Source organism: Geotrypetes seraphini, chromosome 6 (assembly GCF_902459505.1).
Source record: "Geotrypetes seraphini chromosome 6, aGeoSer1.1, whole genome shotgun sequence".
Classification (NCBI taxonomy): domain Eukaryota; kingdom Metazoa; phylum Chordata; class Amphibia; order Gymnophiona; family Dermophiidae; genus Geotrypetes; species Geotrypetes seraphini.
In genome coordinates, this window is record NC_047089.1 from 168806592 (window position 1) to 168819225 (window position 12634).

At 50.2% G+C, this 12634-nt stretch overlaps 1 protein-coding gene across 3 annotated transcripts in view; it reads right to left on the reverse strand.

Annotated features, from left to right (window-relative positions):
- Positions 1 to 6656: 6656 nt before the first annotated feature.
- Positions 6657 to 12634, reverse strand: part of EGFL6 (EGF like domain multiple 6) — a 114375-nt gene continuing 108397 nt past the window's right edge. For all 3 annotated transcript variants that reach the window (XM_033949674.1, XM_033949673.1, XM_033949672.1), the window contains one exon: positions 6657 to 6866. In XM_033949674.1, the coding sequence (XP_033805565.1) occupies positions 6756 to 6866 (111 nt within the window). In that variant the 3' untranslated portion in view covers positions 6657 to 6755. The remainder of the gene's footprint in view (positions 6867 to 12634) is intronic.

The following is a 12634-nucleotide window of genomic DNA, read 5'->3' on the forward strand; positions in this document are numbered from 1 at the left end:
CTGGAAGGCCTTGAGAGCATAGAACATGGCTCGTAGTTCTAGAAAATTGATGTGATGTCGACGCTCCTGTGGGGTCCAAAGACCCTGGGTGCGTAGGTCTCCCAGGTGAGCTCCCCATGCATAAGGGGAGGCATCCGTGGTGATGATCATGGAATGTGGGGGCAGATGCAACAGAAGGCCCCTGGAAAGGTTTGAGGAGTTCAACCACCATTGTAGAGATCGCTGAAGAGATGATGTCACAGAGATGGGATGAGAAAGAAGATTCGAGGTCTGTGACCACTGGTCGGCCAGAGTCCATTGAGGTGTCCTGAGGTGGAGTCGTGCTAAGGGAAGCACATGCACCGTTGATGCCATGTGTCCCAGGAGGACCATCATCTGTCGAGCTGGGATGGTGTGATGAAGAAGCACCTGATGACAGAGGTGGAGCAGAGTCCGTCGACGATCGGAGGGGAGGAATGCCCTCATTAGTGTGGTATCGAGAACTGCTCCGATGAACTGAAGGCGCTGTGTGGGAAGCAGATGCGACTTGGGGTAGTTGATCTCGAACCCCAGTAGATGGAGAAGAGAGATGGTATGTTGAGTGGCTTGTAGCACAAGAGGAGACGTAGGAGCTGTCACTAACCAATCGTCCAAGTAGGGAAACACTTGGAGGTTGTGAGACCTGAGGAAGGCCGCCGCCACAATGAGGCATTTGGTGAACACCCTGGGTGATGAAGCGAGGCCAAAAGGTAGCACCTTGTACTGATAATGGCGATGGTGCACCTGGAATCGCAGGTAGCGACGTGAAGTTGGATTGATTGGTATGTGAGTGTAGGCCTCTTTGAGGTCCAGGGAACATAGCCAGTCGTTGTGAGAGAGATGAGGGTAAAGCGTGGCAAGGGAGAGCATTCTGAACTTCTCCTTGACTAGACACTTGTTGAGGTCCCTGAGATCGAGAATGGGACGAAGGTCTCCTGTCTTTTTGGGTACCAGGAAGTAGCGGGAGTAGAATCCCTGACCCCTTTGATCTGGAGGTACTTCTTCGATGGCATTGAGAAGGAGGAGGGATTGAACCTCCCTCAGGAGGAGGGGGGTTTGAGTTGAGAGAGAAGCAGACTCGACGGGAGGATTGTCTGGCGGAAGAGTCTGGAAGTTGAGGGAGTAGCCGTGGCGGATGATGTTGAGGACCCACTGGTCCGATGTGATGACCTCCCAACGGCTGAAGAAAATGTGGAGCCTGCCTCCGATTGGCTGAGGAAGAGGCAATGAGGGTGGAAGACTGGCTAAGCCCTGGAGAGAGGAGTCAAAAGGGCTGAGAAGGTTTGGCAGGAGGAAGAGGCTTTGCAGGTTGATTAGGCTGGGCACGAGCCTGGGTGTGTTGGTGCTGGCGGGCCCGCCTAGGTTGCTGTGCAGGTGGGTTGAGCGGTCTGGCAGAGAACCGGCGTTGATATGATGTCTGCGGCCTATAAGGACGAGCAGGAGGAGTCTTTTTCTTTGGTTTAATGAGAGTATCCCATCTGGTCTCATGGGCGGAGAGCTTCTGAGTGGTGGTATCCAGGGACTCTCCGAATAGTTCATCTCCCAGACATGGGGCGTTGGCTAGACGGTCCTGATGGTTGACGTCTAGATCAGAGACCCTGAGCCAGGCCAGGCGGCGCATAGCCACAGCGATGGCAGATGCACGGGAGGAGAGCTCAAAGGAGTCATAGACAGAGCGCACCATGAACTTCCTCAGTTGAAGCAGGCTGGAGATGTGCTGCTGGAAAAGAGGGACCTTGTGCTCCGGCATGTATTTTTGCATGGAGGAGAGTTGCATTACCAGATGTTTCAGGTAGAAGGAAAAATGGAAGGAGTAGTTGTTTGCCCTATTGGCAAGCATGGCATTTTGGTAGAGCCGTTTGCCAAATTTGTCCATAGTTTTTCCTTCTCTGCCAGGAGGGGTGGAGGCATACACACTGGTGCCCTGAGTCTTTTTCAAGGTGGATTCTACCAGGAGAGACTCGTGGGGCAGTTGGGGTTTATCAAAACCTGGGATTGGTATGACCCTATAGAGACTGTCCAATTTACGGGGGGCCCCAGGGACAGTTAGCGGGTTCTCCCAATTTTTATAAAAAGTTTCCCGTAGGATATCGTGAACAGGTAACTTTAGGAACTCCTTGGGAGGTTGATCGAAATCCAGAGCCTCCAGGAAAGCTTGTGACTTTTTGGAGTCAGATTCCAATGGCAAAGACAAAGCCCCTGACAACTCCCTGAGAAATTTAGAGAAGGAAGATTGTTCAGGTTTGGAAGTGGTCTCGGGTGCGGAAGGCTCTTCGTCCGACGACGATGCATCCTCCTCGGTACCGGGGGGGGATTCTTCCCATAGGTCCGGGTCTCTGACATCGGTGGTTGCGTGTCGAGAGACCGGAGTGGACGGGTCGGCGTGGTGAGTCTTAGACAAAGACTTGCCTGAGCGTACCGAGACATTCCCTGGCGATGTAGACCTGTGTCTGTCCCGATCCCGGGAAGAACGGTGCCGGTCTGGGTCTTGGGAAGACCGGTGCCGGTCCGGGTCATGGGAAGACCGGTGTCCTGCTCGGTCCCGAGGAGGATCCGTCGTCGTTAAGGCGACTGGCTCGTGCGGTGCCGAGAGAATGGGCATGGAAGAGTCCATAGGTACCAATGGAGTGGATACCGGTTGGACGGTGCGGGGCTCGGGCCGGTCTGGTACCGAGAGCAGCGGTGCCAAGATAGATGGTAAGAGCTGCTGAAGTTGCTGGTGGAGTTGCTCTTGCAACTTGTCCTGGAGGATGGCCGCAATGCGGTCATCCAGGGGAGGCACCGGAACCACTTTTTTCTTTTTTGGTTCCTTGGGTGCCGCTCTACACTCCGGCGATGAGGGAGCCGATGACGAGGCACTCACCGATATCGGAGTGGAGCGTTTCTTGGCCCGGCGTGGAGCCGAGAGGACTGGTGCCGTCCCCGAGGTGGGAGGGCGCTCAAGGGTGGAAGGCTTCTTAGCCGGCTTACCTGGCGCCGGAGGCGCCGACGTCGTCTCAGGCGGCGTCGAAGTGGTCGGTGTCGATTTCGACGGTGCCGCAGATGAAGATGTCGAATCCATAGACGGGCCGGTGCCGAAAAGTAAATTCTGTTGGATTTGACGATTCTTCAACGTGCGCTTTTTAAGAGTGGCACAGCGGGTGCAGGAGTCCGCCCGATGCTCTGGTCCCAGACACTGCAAGCACCAATTGTGTGGGTCAGTGAGGGAGATCGGGCGTGCACACCGCTGGCACTTCTTAAAGCCTGGTTGCGGGGGCATGAATGGAAACACGGCCTCCGCAAAATCAAACCCCGAGGCCTGGATCGTGGCAATAGGCCCCGCCGGGGTAGGAACGAAAAAATAAAACAAAAGAAAGGTTTTTTTTTTTTTTTTTTTTGGAATTGGGAAGAAAAAAGTACCCGAAGGTGAAAAACCGAAAAAAATAACGCGAGCGGGAAGGCAAAAGGAGGATTTCAACTCTGTTGAAAAAACACACGTCTTCTTCGCTCCGCGGAAATGAAGAAACTGGGGACCACGCACTCCTCCGTCGGGCGGGAAGGCACTCGCGCACGCGCGGTGCGGCCAACTAGAACTTTCTAGTAAAAAGGTCCGTACCGTGGGCTCCGTCGGTGACGTCACCCATGCGTAAAGAATATGCTGCCTGCTTGTCCTGGGATAAAGAACCTATAGCCCAGTGCAATTTTAGAAGTGCCTATCTGAGCATGTAAAACATTTTGTCTACAAGGGTTTGCAAAGGAGATCAGACACCTTGTATGGACATTTGTGGTGGTGAATTAAACTTATTTGGACCTTGTTCTTGTGTCTGATCTGCTCCATGGCATGCCTATCAAGCAGATCGATTGCCTATCAAGTTTCAAGTTTTATTAAAATTTTGATGTATCGAAATATCATTAATTTAAAGTGATTTACAATTAAAACAGGGTCTTAATTATTAACTAAAACCAACACACACAGACATGTCATACCAATACATAAGGGAAGTATGGAGAATTACAATTAGGGCTCCTTTTACAAAGGCGTGCTAGCAGGGTTAACGCGCACGACTTTTCATCACGCGCTAACCCCCGCGCTGGCCAAAAACTACTGCCTGCTCAAGAGAAGCCGTTGGCTAGTGCGTCTGGCGGTTTAGCGCGCGTAAGCGCGTCTTTGTAAAAAGAGCCCTAAGTATAGTAAAGGACACACGAAAGGAAAATACAAAAGGAGGGTAAGAAATTTTAAAAGTATTGATAAAAATATAATAGAAAATTAAGGGTTTTAAAAAAAATTTTGAATTCAATTTCTCAGAGCCTAAGACAGAGGACATGTGAGTTTAAGCAATGAATGGGATCAAAATAGACTCTGATGATTAGGTCTCAAAAGCATCCTATCTGTTTTCTTGGACCATATTTAAACACTGTTTGTCCTATATGATCAATAGCTTATAAAATTACTCCCAAATTGTCAAAAAGGAATAGAATTGTATGGATTTTACGTCTGTATTATATCAGTGATTTTAAAACCACTGATCTCCAGTCAAATGTGGTTTTCTTATATAAGCGCAGTAAATAGAGACAATTGTAATTTTTGAATTTCCAAGGAAATCTCTCTCCATTAGAGCAAACGATTGCCTCTGTTCTTTATGCAGTAGAATTTAATTTGCTTTAAAAATGGTTATTTTATCTAGATATTAGAGGCTGTATCATAAAAGTTCACATATGCATTGTATAATCAAACCGATGTGGTGCAGGTACAGAAACTCCTCAAATGTGTTGTATACAATGAAACTGCTTAGAATAAGCTTTTGCTTCACTATCAACACATAGCCATCTTTTTTTTAAAAAAAAGCTAAAAGGCTAAGGGCTCCTTTTACAAAGGTGCATTAGGGCCTTAACGCGTGGAATGGCGCGCGCTAAAATGCCGCGCATGCTAGCCGCTACTGTCTCTTGAGCAGGCGGTAGTTTTTCAGGTAGTGTGCGCTATGGCTAGCGCTAATCAGGTACGTGCACTAAAAACGCTAGCGCACCTTTGTATAAGGAGCCCTAAGTCTTATCCTGGTGTTCCTTAATAACTAAGTCAAAACAAAATGATTCTAGACAAGTGTGACATGTCACTCAACATTCTGAGAGGTAATTCAGTTATCTGGTCGGTAAACATTTTCTAACTAGTAGGATGTTTATGTAACCAAAGCTGCATGCAAAGAGCTACACAAAATACTTCTATCTAATATAATAAAACGGTAAGCCACGCATGCGCAGTTCATATGCGTGCGTCCATTTTCTGTGAGCTGTAGCACACATAGGAAGTGCGCATGCGCGGCTTACGGTCTGGCCTCACGCGAGGCAAGACAAGTGGCATGCGCGCTCTTCCCTGCTCTCCACCGCTGCCGGCCGCTAGCACCCTCTGCCCTCTCCAAGCCGGGACCACAGCCAGCCAATGATCGCCTCCACAGCGCGCGAGGGGAGGAGGGAGAGGGCTGGGGGCTGTCCCACTGGCAGCATGGCCCCGATCCCCTTGTGCCGCAGCAGTGTCGACGATTCCCCCCTCCCGCACCAACCGCTGCCGCTCCTGTTTAAAGCGGCCTGATGAGGTTCGCGGCCGGCTGTAGCGAACCTCGCAAGCCGCTCTCCACATGAAGCACGTTCCCTCTGACGCGATCGCATCAGAAGGAACATGCTACCATATGGAGAGCGGCCTGCGAGGTTCGCTACAGCCGGCCGCGAACCTCATCAGGCCGCTTCAAACAGGAGCGGCAGCGGCGACAGGAACCACTTCACTGCTGAGCTACAGCTGATGCCAAAAACCCCATCACAGAAGAGGAGGCGAAAAAAAGTGATCTCCATCCCAAATGACGCCCTACCTCCCCCCTACCCTTCCCACGCGCTCTCTACCTCCCACTCCCTATCCCCCGGCTCCGCATTGACGGCTCGCACCAGGCTCCCATGCAAACCGACGCCGGCTCTCCCATTCGGAGCCTTCTCTTCCCCCCCCACTCCGCCCTTATGACTTCCGCGTTCCCCGCTGCCTCCCACAAGGAGGATCGAGCGCGGGTGTGGCGGGTGGGGAGCGGTACCACCGGCTTCTGGGAAGGATATTTCAGAGGAAAAGTCCCAAACTGACGACTGTGGGCTAGGGAGAGGAAGAAGGAGGTAGAGAGAGATGCCGGATCTGCAAGGTAGAAGGAAGGGAATAGGTGAAGGGAAGAAAATAGAGACTAGACTGGACAGACAGGGGAGGGCTGCAGGGAATGAGAAATCAAGTTTCAAGTATTTACAATGCATCCATCACATGAAGATGTACCATTCAGTGTCCCAGTGCTCCAAAGCAGGGGAGAAAAGGAAGGGAGGCCTACTGCAGGACAGGGTAGGTAAAAGGAAGGGAGAATAGACAGGGGGAGCAGGCAAGGGGTGGTGGTGGACAGCCATGGAAAAATAAAGACAGAAAGCGCAAAGGAGAGACAGAGAGAGAGAAAAAATTAAAGACAGACACACACACATATATTCTAGCACCCGTTAATGTAACGGGCTATAAGACTAGTGATATATAAACCCTGACTTTGAATTTGTACTGCAGTGTTAGTGTTACAATATCTTTTTAGGAAAAAAAAAAAAGTGTACCCAACAGGGCACTATGCATGCCAGTTTCCGTTCACATTGTTGTGTTAAATCTAATGTATACCTTTTATTTATCTTCTCAACAGTGTAATAAAATAATACAGTACTTGTAAACAAAGGTAAACGAGAGAAAAGAAGAAAAGGTCTTAGATGTCCATTTTCAAAGGATCTTCTTGACATGGTCCAGAGAGCAATGAAACATTATCTAGACCAATTTCGCCAACTCTGCTCTTTCCACGTTCTGCCTCAAAGACAAACTGCCACAAAAACAAAACACAAAAAGACCATTAGTTTTCACATTTAAAACTGAGCAAGGAAAACATGTACTGTATTTTATTGTCAATTTTGAGATCACATGGTAATTTGAAGACCTATATGAGTGAAAAAAGTAGGAGAGATTTCCATGAATATTCATTGTGGATATCCTGAAAATCTGGCTGACGGGGTGTGTCCCAAGGACTGGGTAGAGAATCCCTACTTTAGGGCCATGTATGTGTGATGCTTCAAAGTGTACAGTTGTAGCGCTATGGCATCCATTGTTCCTCTTCTGGTTCTCCAATATTTGGAATCCCTGAAGACACTTTTCCCTTCACCTCAACTCTTTGGGTTCTACTGTCTGATCATGCCAATAGGCATCAAAATTGTAATCGGCCATGAATTTCAGGCAGTTATAATATTTTGAGGAGCACACATGATTTGTTTTGAATGGCATCATTTATTTTTTCTAGATCCTTCAAATGTGTTTCCAAACTCAGTAAAAAAAATACTCACCTATTTGAAGCATTATTTGAAGCAGTATTTGAAGCATTGTAACTAAGATGCATGAACTTCCCACAGTACCCAGTGCTCTTCCAGCATCCATCTGTGTCTAACAACCCTGAATGCAAACAAGCTCCTAAAGGCACTGGATATTGTCATGAAGACACATAATGATTTATAGCTCCAGTGAGTACTTAATGTTTTTTCCCTCTGTTTCCACGAAATGGGTGATACATTTATTAGTGGTTGGTGATGAATTCACAATAAGAAGCACTGTTGAAAAGGCACAAGAGTTAAACTGAACTACCTACATAAAGAACATAAGAATTGCTATCTCTGGATCAGACCCTGGGTCCATCAAGTCTGGTGATCCGCACACGCGGAGGCCCCGCCATATGTACCCTGGCATAGTTTTAGTCCCCATATCACTTTATGCCACTCTTAAGGAGATGTGCATCTAGTTTACCCTTAAATCCTAGAACGGTGGATTCTGCAATTACCGTATTTTCACGCAAATAACGCGCACCCGTATAAAACGCGCACACGGGTATAGCGCGCAGAAATCACGATGATATGTACAAAAACTTTGGTATACCGCGCTCACGGGTATACCGCGCATGCTGCCCGACGCTCCTTTCGCCCGCCCTGACTTTCTGTGCGCTGTCCCGACTCTCCGTTTACCCCCCCTGACTTCCGTGCACTGTCCCCCCTTGAAGGTCTGTCCCCATCCTGAAAGCCTGATGCCCCCCCCCGACGTCCGATACATCCCTCCCCCCGAAGGACCGCCGACTCCCCAACAATATCGGGCCAGGAGGGAGCCCAAATCCTCCTGGCCACGGCGACCCCCTAACCCCACCCCGCACTACATTACGGGCAGGAGGGATCCCAGGCCCTCCTGCCCTCGACGCAAACCCCCCTCCCCCCACCGACCGCCCCCCCCAAGAACCTCCGACCGCCCCCCCAGCCGACCCATGACCCCCCTGGCGACCCCCACGACCCCCCCACCCCCCTTCCCCGTACCTTTGGTAGTTGGGCCAGAAGGGAGCCCAAACCCTCCTGGCCACGGTGACCCCCTAACCCCACCCCGCACTACATTACGGGCAGGAGGGATCCCAGGCCCTCCTGCCCTCGACGCAAACCCCCCTCCCCCCCAACGACCGCCCCCCCCAAGAACCTCCGACCGCCCCCCCAGCCGACCCGCGACCCCCCTGGCGACCCCCACGACCCCCCCACCCCCCTTCCCCGTACCTTTGGTAGTTGGCCGGACAGACGGGAGCCAAACCCGCCTGTCCGGCAGGCAGCCAACGAAGGAATGAGGCCGGATTGGCCCATCCATCCTAAAGCTCCGCCTACTGGTGGGGCCTAAGGCGCGTGGGCCAATCAGAATAGGCCCTGGAGCCTTAGGTCCCACCTGGGGGCGCGGCCTGAGGCACATGGTCGGGTTGGGCCCATGTGCCTCAGGCCGCGCCCCCAGGTGGGACCTAAGGCTCCAGGGCCTATTCTGATTGGCCCACGCGCCTTAGGCCCCACCAGTAGGCGGAGCTTTAGGATGGATGGGCCAATCCGGCCTCATTCCTTCGTTGGCTGCCTGCCGGACAGGCGGGTTTGGCTCCCGTCTGTCCGGCCAACTACCAAAGGTACGGGGAAGGGGGGTGGGGGGGTCGTGGGGGTCGCCAGGGGGATCGCGGGTCGGCTGGGGGGCGGTTGGAGGTTCTTGGGGGGGGCGGTCGTTGGGGGGAGGGGGGTTTGCGTCGAGGGCAGGAGGGCCTGGGATCCCTCCTGCCCGTAATGTAGTGCGGGGTGGGGTTAGGGGGTCGCCGTGGCCAGGAGGGTTTGGGCTCCCTTCTGGCCCGATATTGTCGGGAAGTCGGCGGTCCTTCGGGGTGGGGGTGCGAGTGGTCCTGCCGGGGGGGGGGGATGTATCGGACGTCGGGGAGTCGGCCGGGCAAGAGGGCTTGGGCTCCCTCTTGCTCCGATCGTGGATGCGGGTGCGGGTGGGAGCGCGTGCGAGCGGTCGTTCGGGGTGGGGGTGCGAGCGGTCCTGCTGGGGGGGTGAATCGGGCGTCGGGCGGGGTGGGAACTATGTTTTAAAACTTTTGTATACCGCGCTCACGCATATAACGCGCGAGGGGTATGCGCGGTAGGTAAAAACGCGTATAACGCGCGCGTTATATGCGTGAAAATACGGTACTTCCTCTGGGAGAGCATTCCAGGTGTCCACCACTCGCTGCGTGAAACAGAACTTCCTGATATTCGTCCTGGACCTGTCCCCCCTCAGCTTCAGTCTATGTCCTCTTGTCCGTGTCACATTGGACATTGTAAATAACTGCTTTCCCTGCTCTATTTTATCAAATCCTTTCAGTATTTTGAAAGTCTCGATCAGATCCCCTCGCAGTCTCCTCTTCTCAAGGGAGAACAACCCCAGTCTCCTAAGTCGTTCCTGGTAGTCCAGGTTCTCCATACCTTTCACTAGCTTCGTTGCTCGTCTCTGCGCCCTCTCTAGCAGTTTTATATCCTTCTTAGGTATGGAAACCAAATGCTGGACACAGTATTCCAGGTGCAGTCTGACCATGGCTCTGTAGAGCGGTATTATAACTTTCTCTGATTTACTCGTAATTCCCTTCTTTATCATGCCTAGCATTCTATTTGCTTTCTTCGCCACCGCCGCACATTGTGCCAACGGTTTCAGGGTCCTATCTATCAGTACACCCAGTTCTTTTTCCTGTTCGGTCTTTCCCAGAGTTACACCTGACATACTATACTTGTGATCTTTATTTTTCTGCCTAAATGCATCACTTAGCATTTTTCCACATTAAAATTCATCTGCCATTTATCTGCCCACTTCTCCAATTGATTCAAGTCGCTCTGGAGTTCCTCGCTGTCCTTCTGCGATCTGATTGCCCGGCATAGCTTTGTGTCGTCTGCAAACTTGATGATTTCACTGGATGTTCCTTCTTCCAGGTCATTTATGAAACTATTAAATAAGATGGGTCCAAGTACTGAGCCCTGGGGTACACCGCTAGTCACTTTTTCCCATTCTGAGAACTTCCCATTTATGCCCACCCTCTGTTTTCTGTTCTCTAGCCATTTGCCTATCCATCTTAGTATTTATCCCTCTATTCTCTCTAACTGTTTTAGGGAAATCTGTCTGTTTCTTTAATCAGTGAAATGAGGCAGAGTTTAATAAAACAATTCAGCATAACACACTGATCATTTCTGTCACAAATTGGTTTCACCAGGGAGCCAACTATATGAAATGCAGTCAGGGCCGGATTAAAGGATAGGCCCAGTAAGCACGTGCCTAGGGCCCGAAATTGTGAGGGGGTCCGCTGAAGGAGGGCAAACACTCACCGTAACCTTTCTAATTTTTTTTTTCCAAACGGCGACTGAGGGAGGGCCGGCTGGCCGACAGCAAGATCGGCCCCCCCCCCTACATAGACAGCAAGATTGGGCCCCCCACTGGCGTAGGCAGCAAGATTGGCAACGGCAACTGCAAGCGGTGCTCAGCCCAAAGCTTCCCTCTGATGCAAGGCGGAAACAGGAAGCTGTGTCAGAGGGAAGCTTTGGGCTGAGCACCGCCTGCAGTTGCCGTTGCCAATCTTGCTGTCTATGCCAGGGTCCTCCGATCTTGCTGGAAGGGAGGAAGGGAGCAGAGAGAGAGATGCCAGAGCAGTGGGGAAGGGGAGGAGACAGATACCAGACCTGGGAGGAGGCGGAAGGAGACAGATACCAGATCTGAGGGGAGGAAAGGAGGAGAGAGAGTGAGATGTTTGGGGCTTGCATAGAACTAAAACTGTACACTGGCACTGGTATGGTAATCTTTGTTGTTTGTTTTGAATTTTATAAGAAAAGAAAAAAATACAAGTGGAAATAAAGAAGTACATAAGAAAACAGGTAAATAGGGGCAGGGCTAGGGGGCCCAGTGTACTTGTGTGCCTAGGGGTCCTTGAAAAATTAATCCTGTCCTGAATGCAGTTATTGCTCTAAACAAGACAAAACAAAACTTGAATTCACTTGAAGGAGTAACAAATCTAAGGGTGTCCTTGTCATAACATGCTGAATAGTGAGGAAAGAGCAGAGGTATGAAATTTTAAATTATGAACATCATAGGGAGAGTAAATTTATAACAAGACAGCTAAGCCATTAACACACCTGGAGAAGGGTCATTTTCTGAAGGTTATTCCATGTATAAGCTGTTTTACATGCAAGCAAAGCCTTGTATAGAATTGAACATTGGTTTATGCATGTATCTATGTGGGAATTCCATTTTGGTTTTATTACTGACGGTGCGAATTTGTCTCCTGACTTTGTCATCATGTGCCAATTTGTCCATACCAATTTCTCCCATGATAAGAACTTAAGAATTGCCATACTGGGACAGACTGAAGGTCCATCAAGCCCAGCATCCTGTTTCCAACAGTGGCCAAGCCAGGTCCCAAATACCTAGCTAGGTCCCAAGTAGTAAAACAGATTTTATGTTGCTTACCCTAGGAATAAGCCTCTAAATCTTTAATGTGATGGGGCCCTTCCCTTTGGAATCATCTGCCAAATTATCTCTGTCTGGAGCTGTCCTACCAGATGTTTAAGAGGGAGCTTAAGATCTTCTTATTTAAAGATGCTTTTGAAACTTAATTCTGGCTTGGCAGAAGAAGGAGCTGGCGGGACAGATCACATGGCTTGGAACACATGGTAAAGATTTTGCTTTCTTTTCTGTACTACATATGAATTATACCTTTTATTATTTTATTCATGCATTTTTTAGTTATCTTCTTTTTTTTTTGACAAAACAGTTTATTAAATGATAAAGACCAAACAGATCAAGTACAATAACATTTTTCCAGCTACAGAAAACAGGAACAAAACAACAACAGCACACCACCCAACGGGCAGAGCTCAGTAGAGTCCAGGTTGGGTTCTTAAACCCAGACTCGGCCAAGTCCCACCCAACAAGAGAAGCCACCCCACCCCTCCCCCCTACCACTCCCCATCCCAAAACCCCCCACCCCATTAACCCACTGGCAATACAGGCACCACTGGCTTCCGCAACCGATTGAGAACTTGGCTTTTAATCAGAGGGGAAAGAGTGTCCAAATAAGGCGCCCAAACGGACAAAAAAAGCTTACTCCGAGGACGAGAAAACCGAGCTGACAAGGACTCCCAGACCATGAGCAGATGGAATTTATTGCGCCAATACCAAAAGGTGGAGCCAATGATTGAGAATACATTTCCTACCCACTATATAGCTCTTGCGAATAAGTAAAGAATC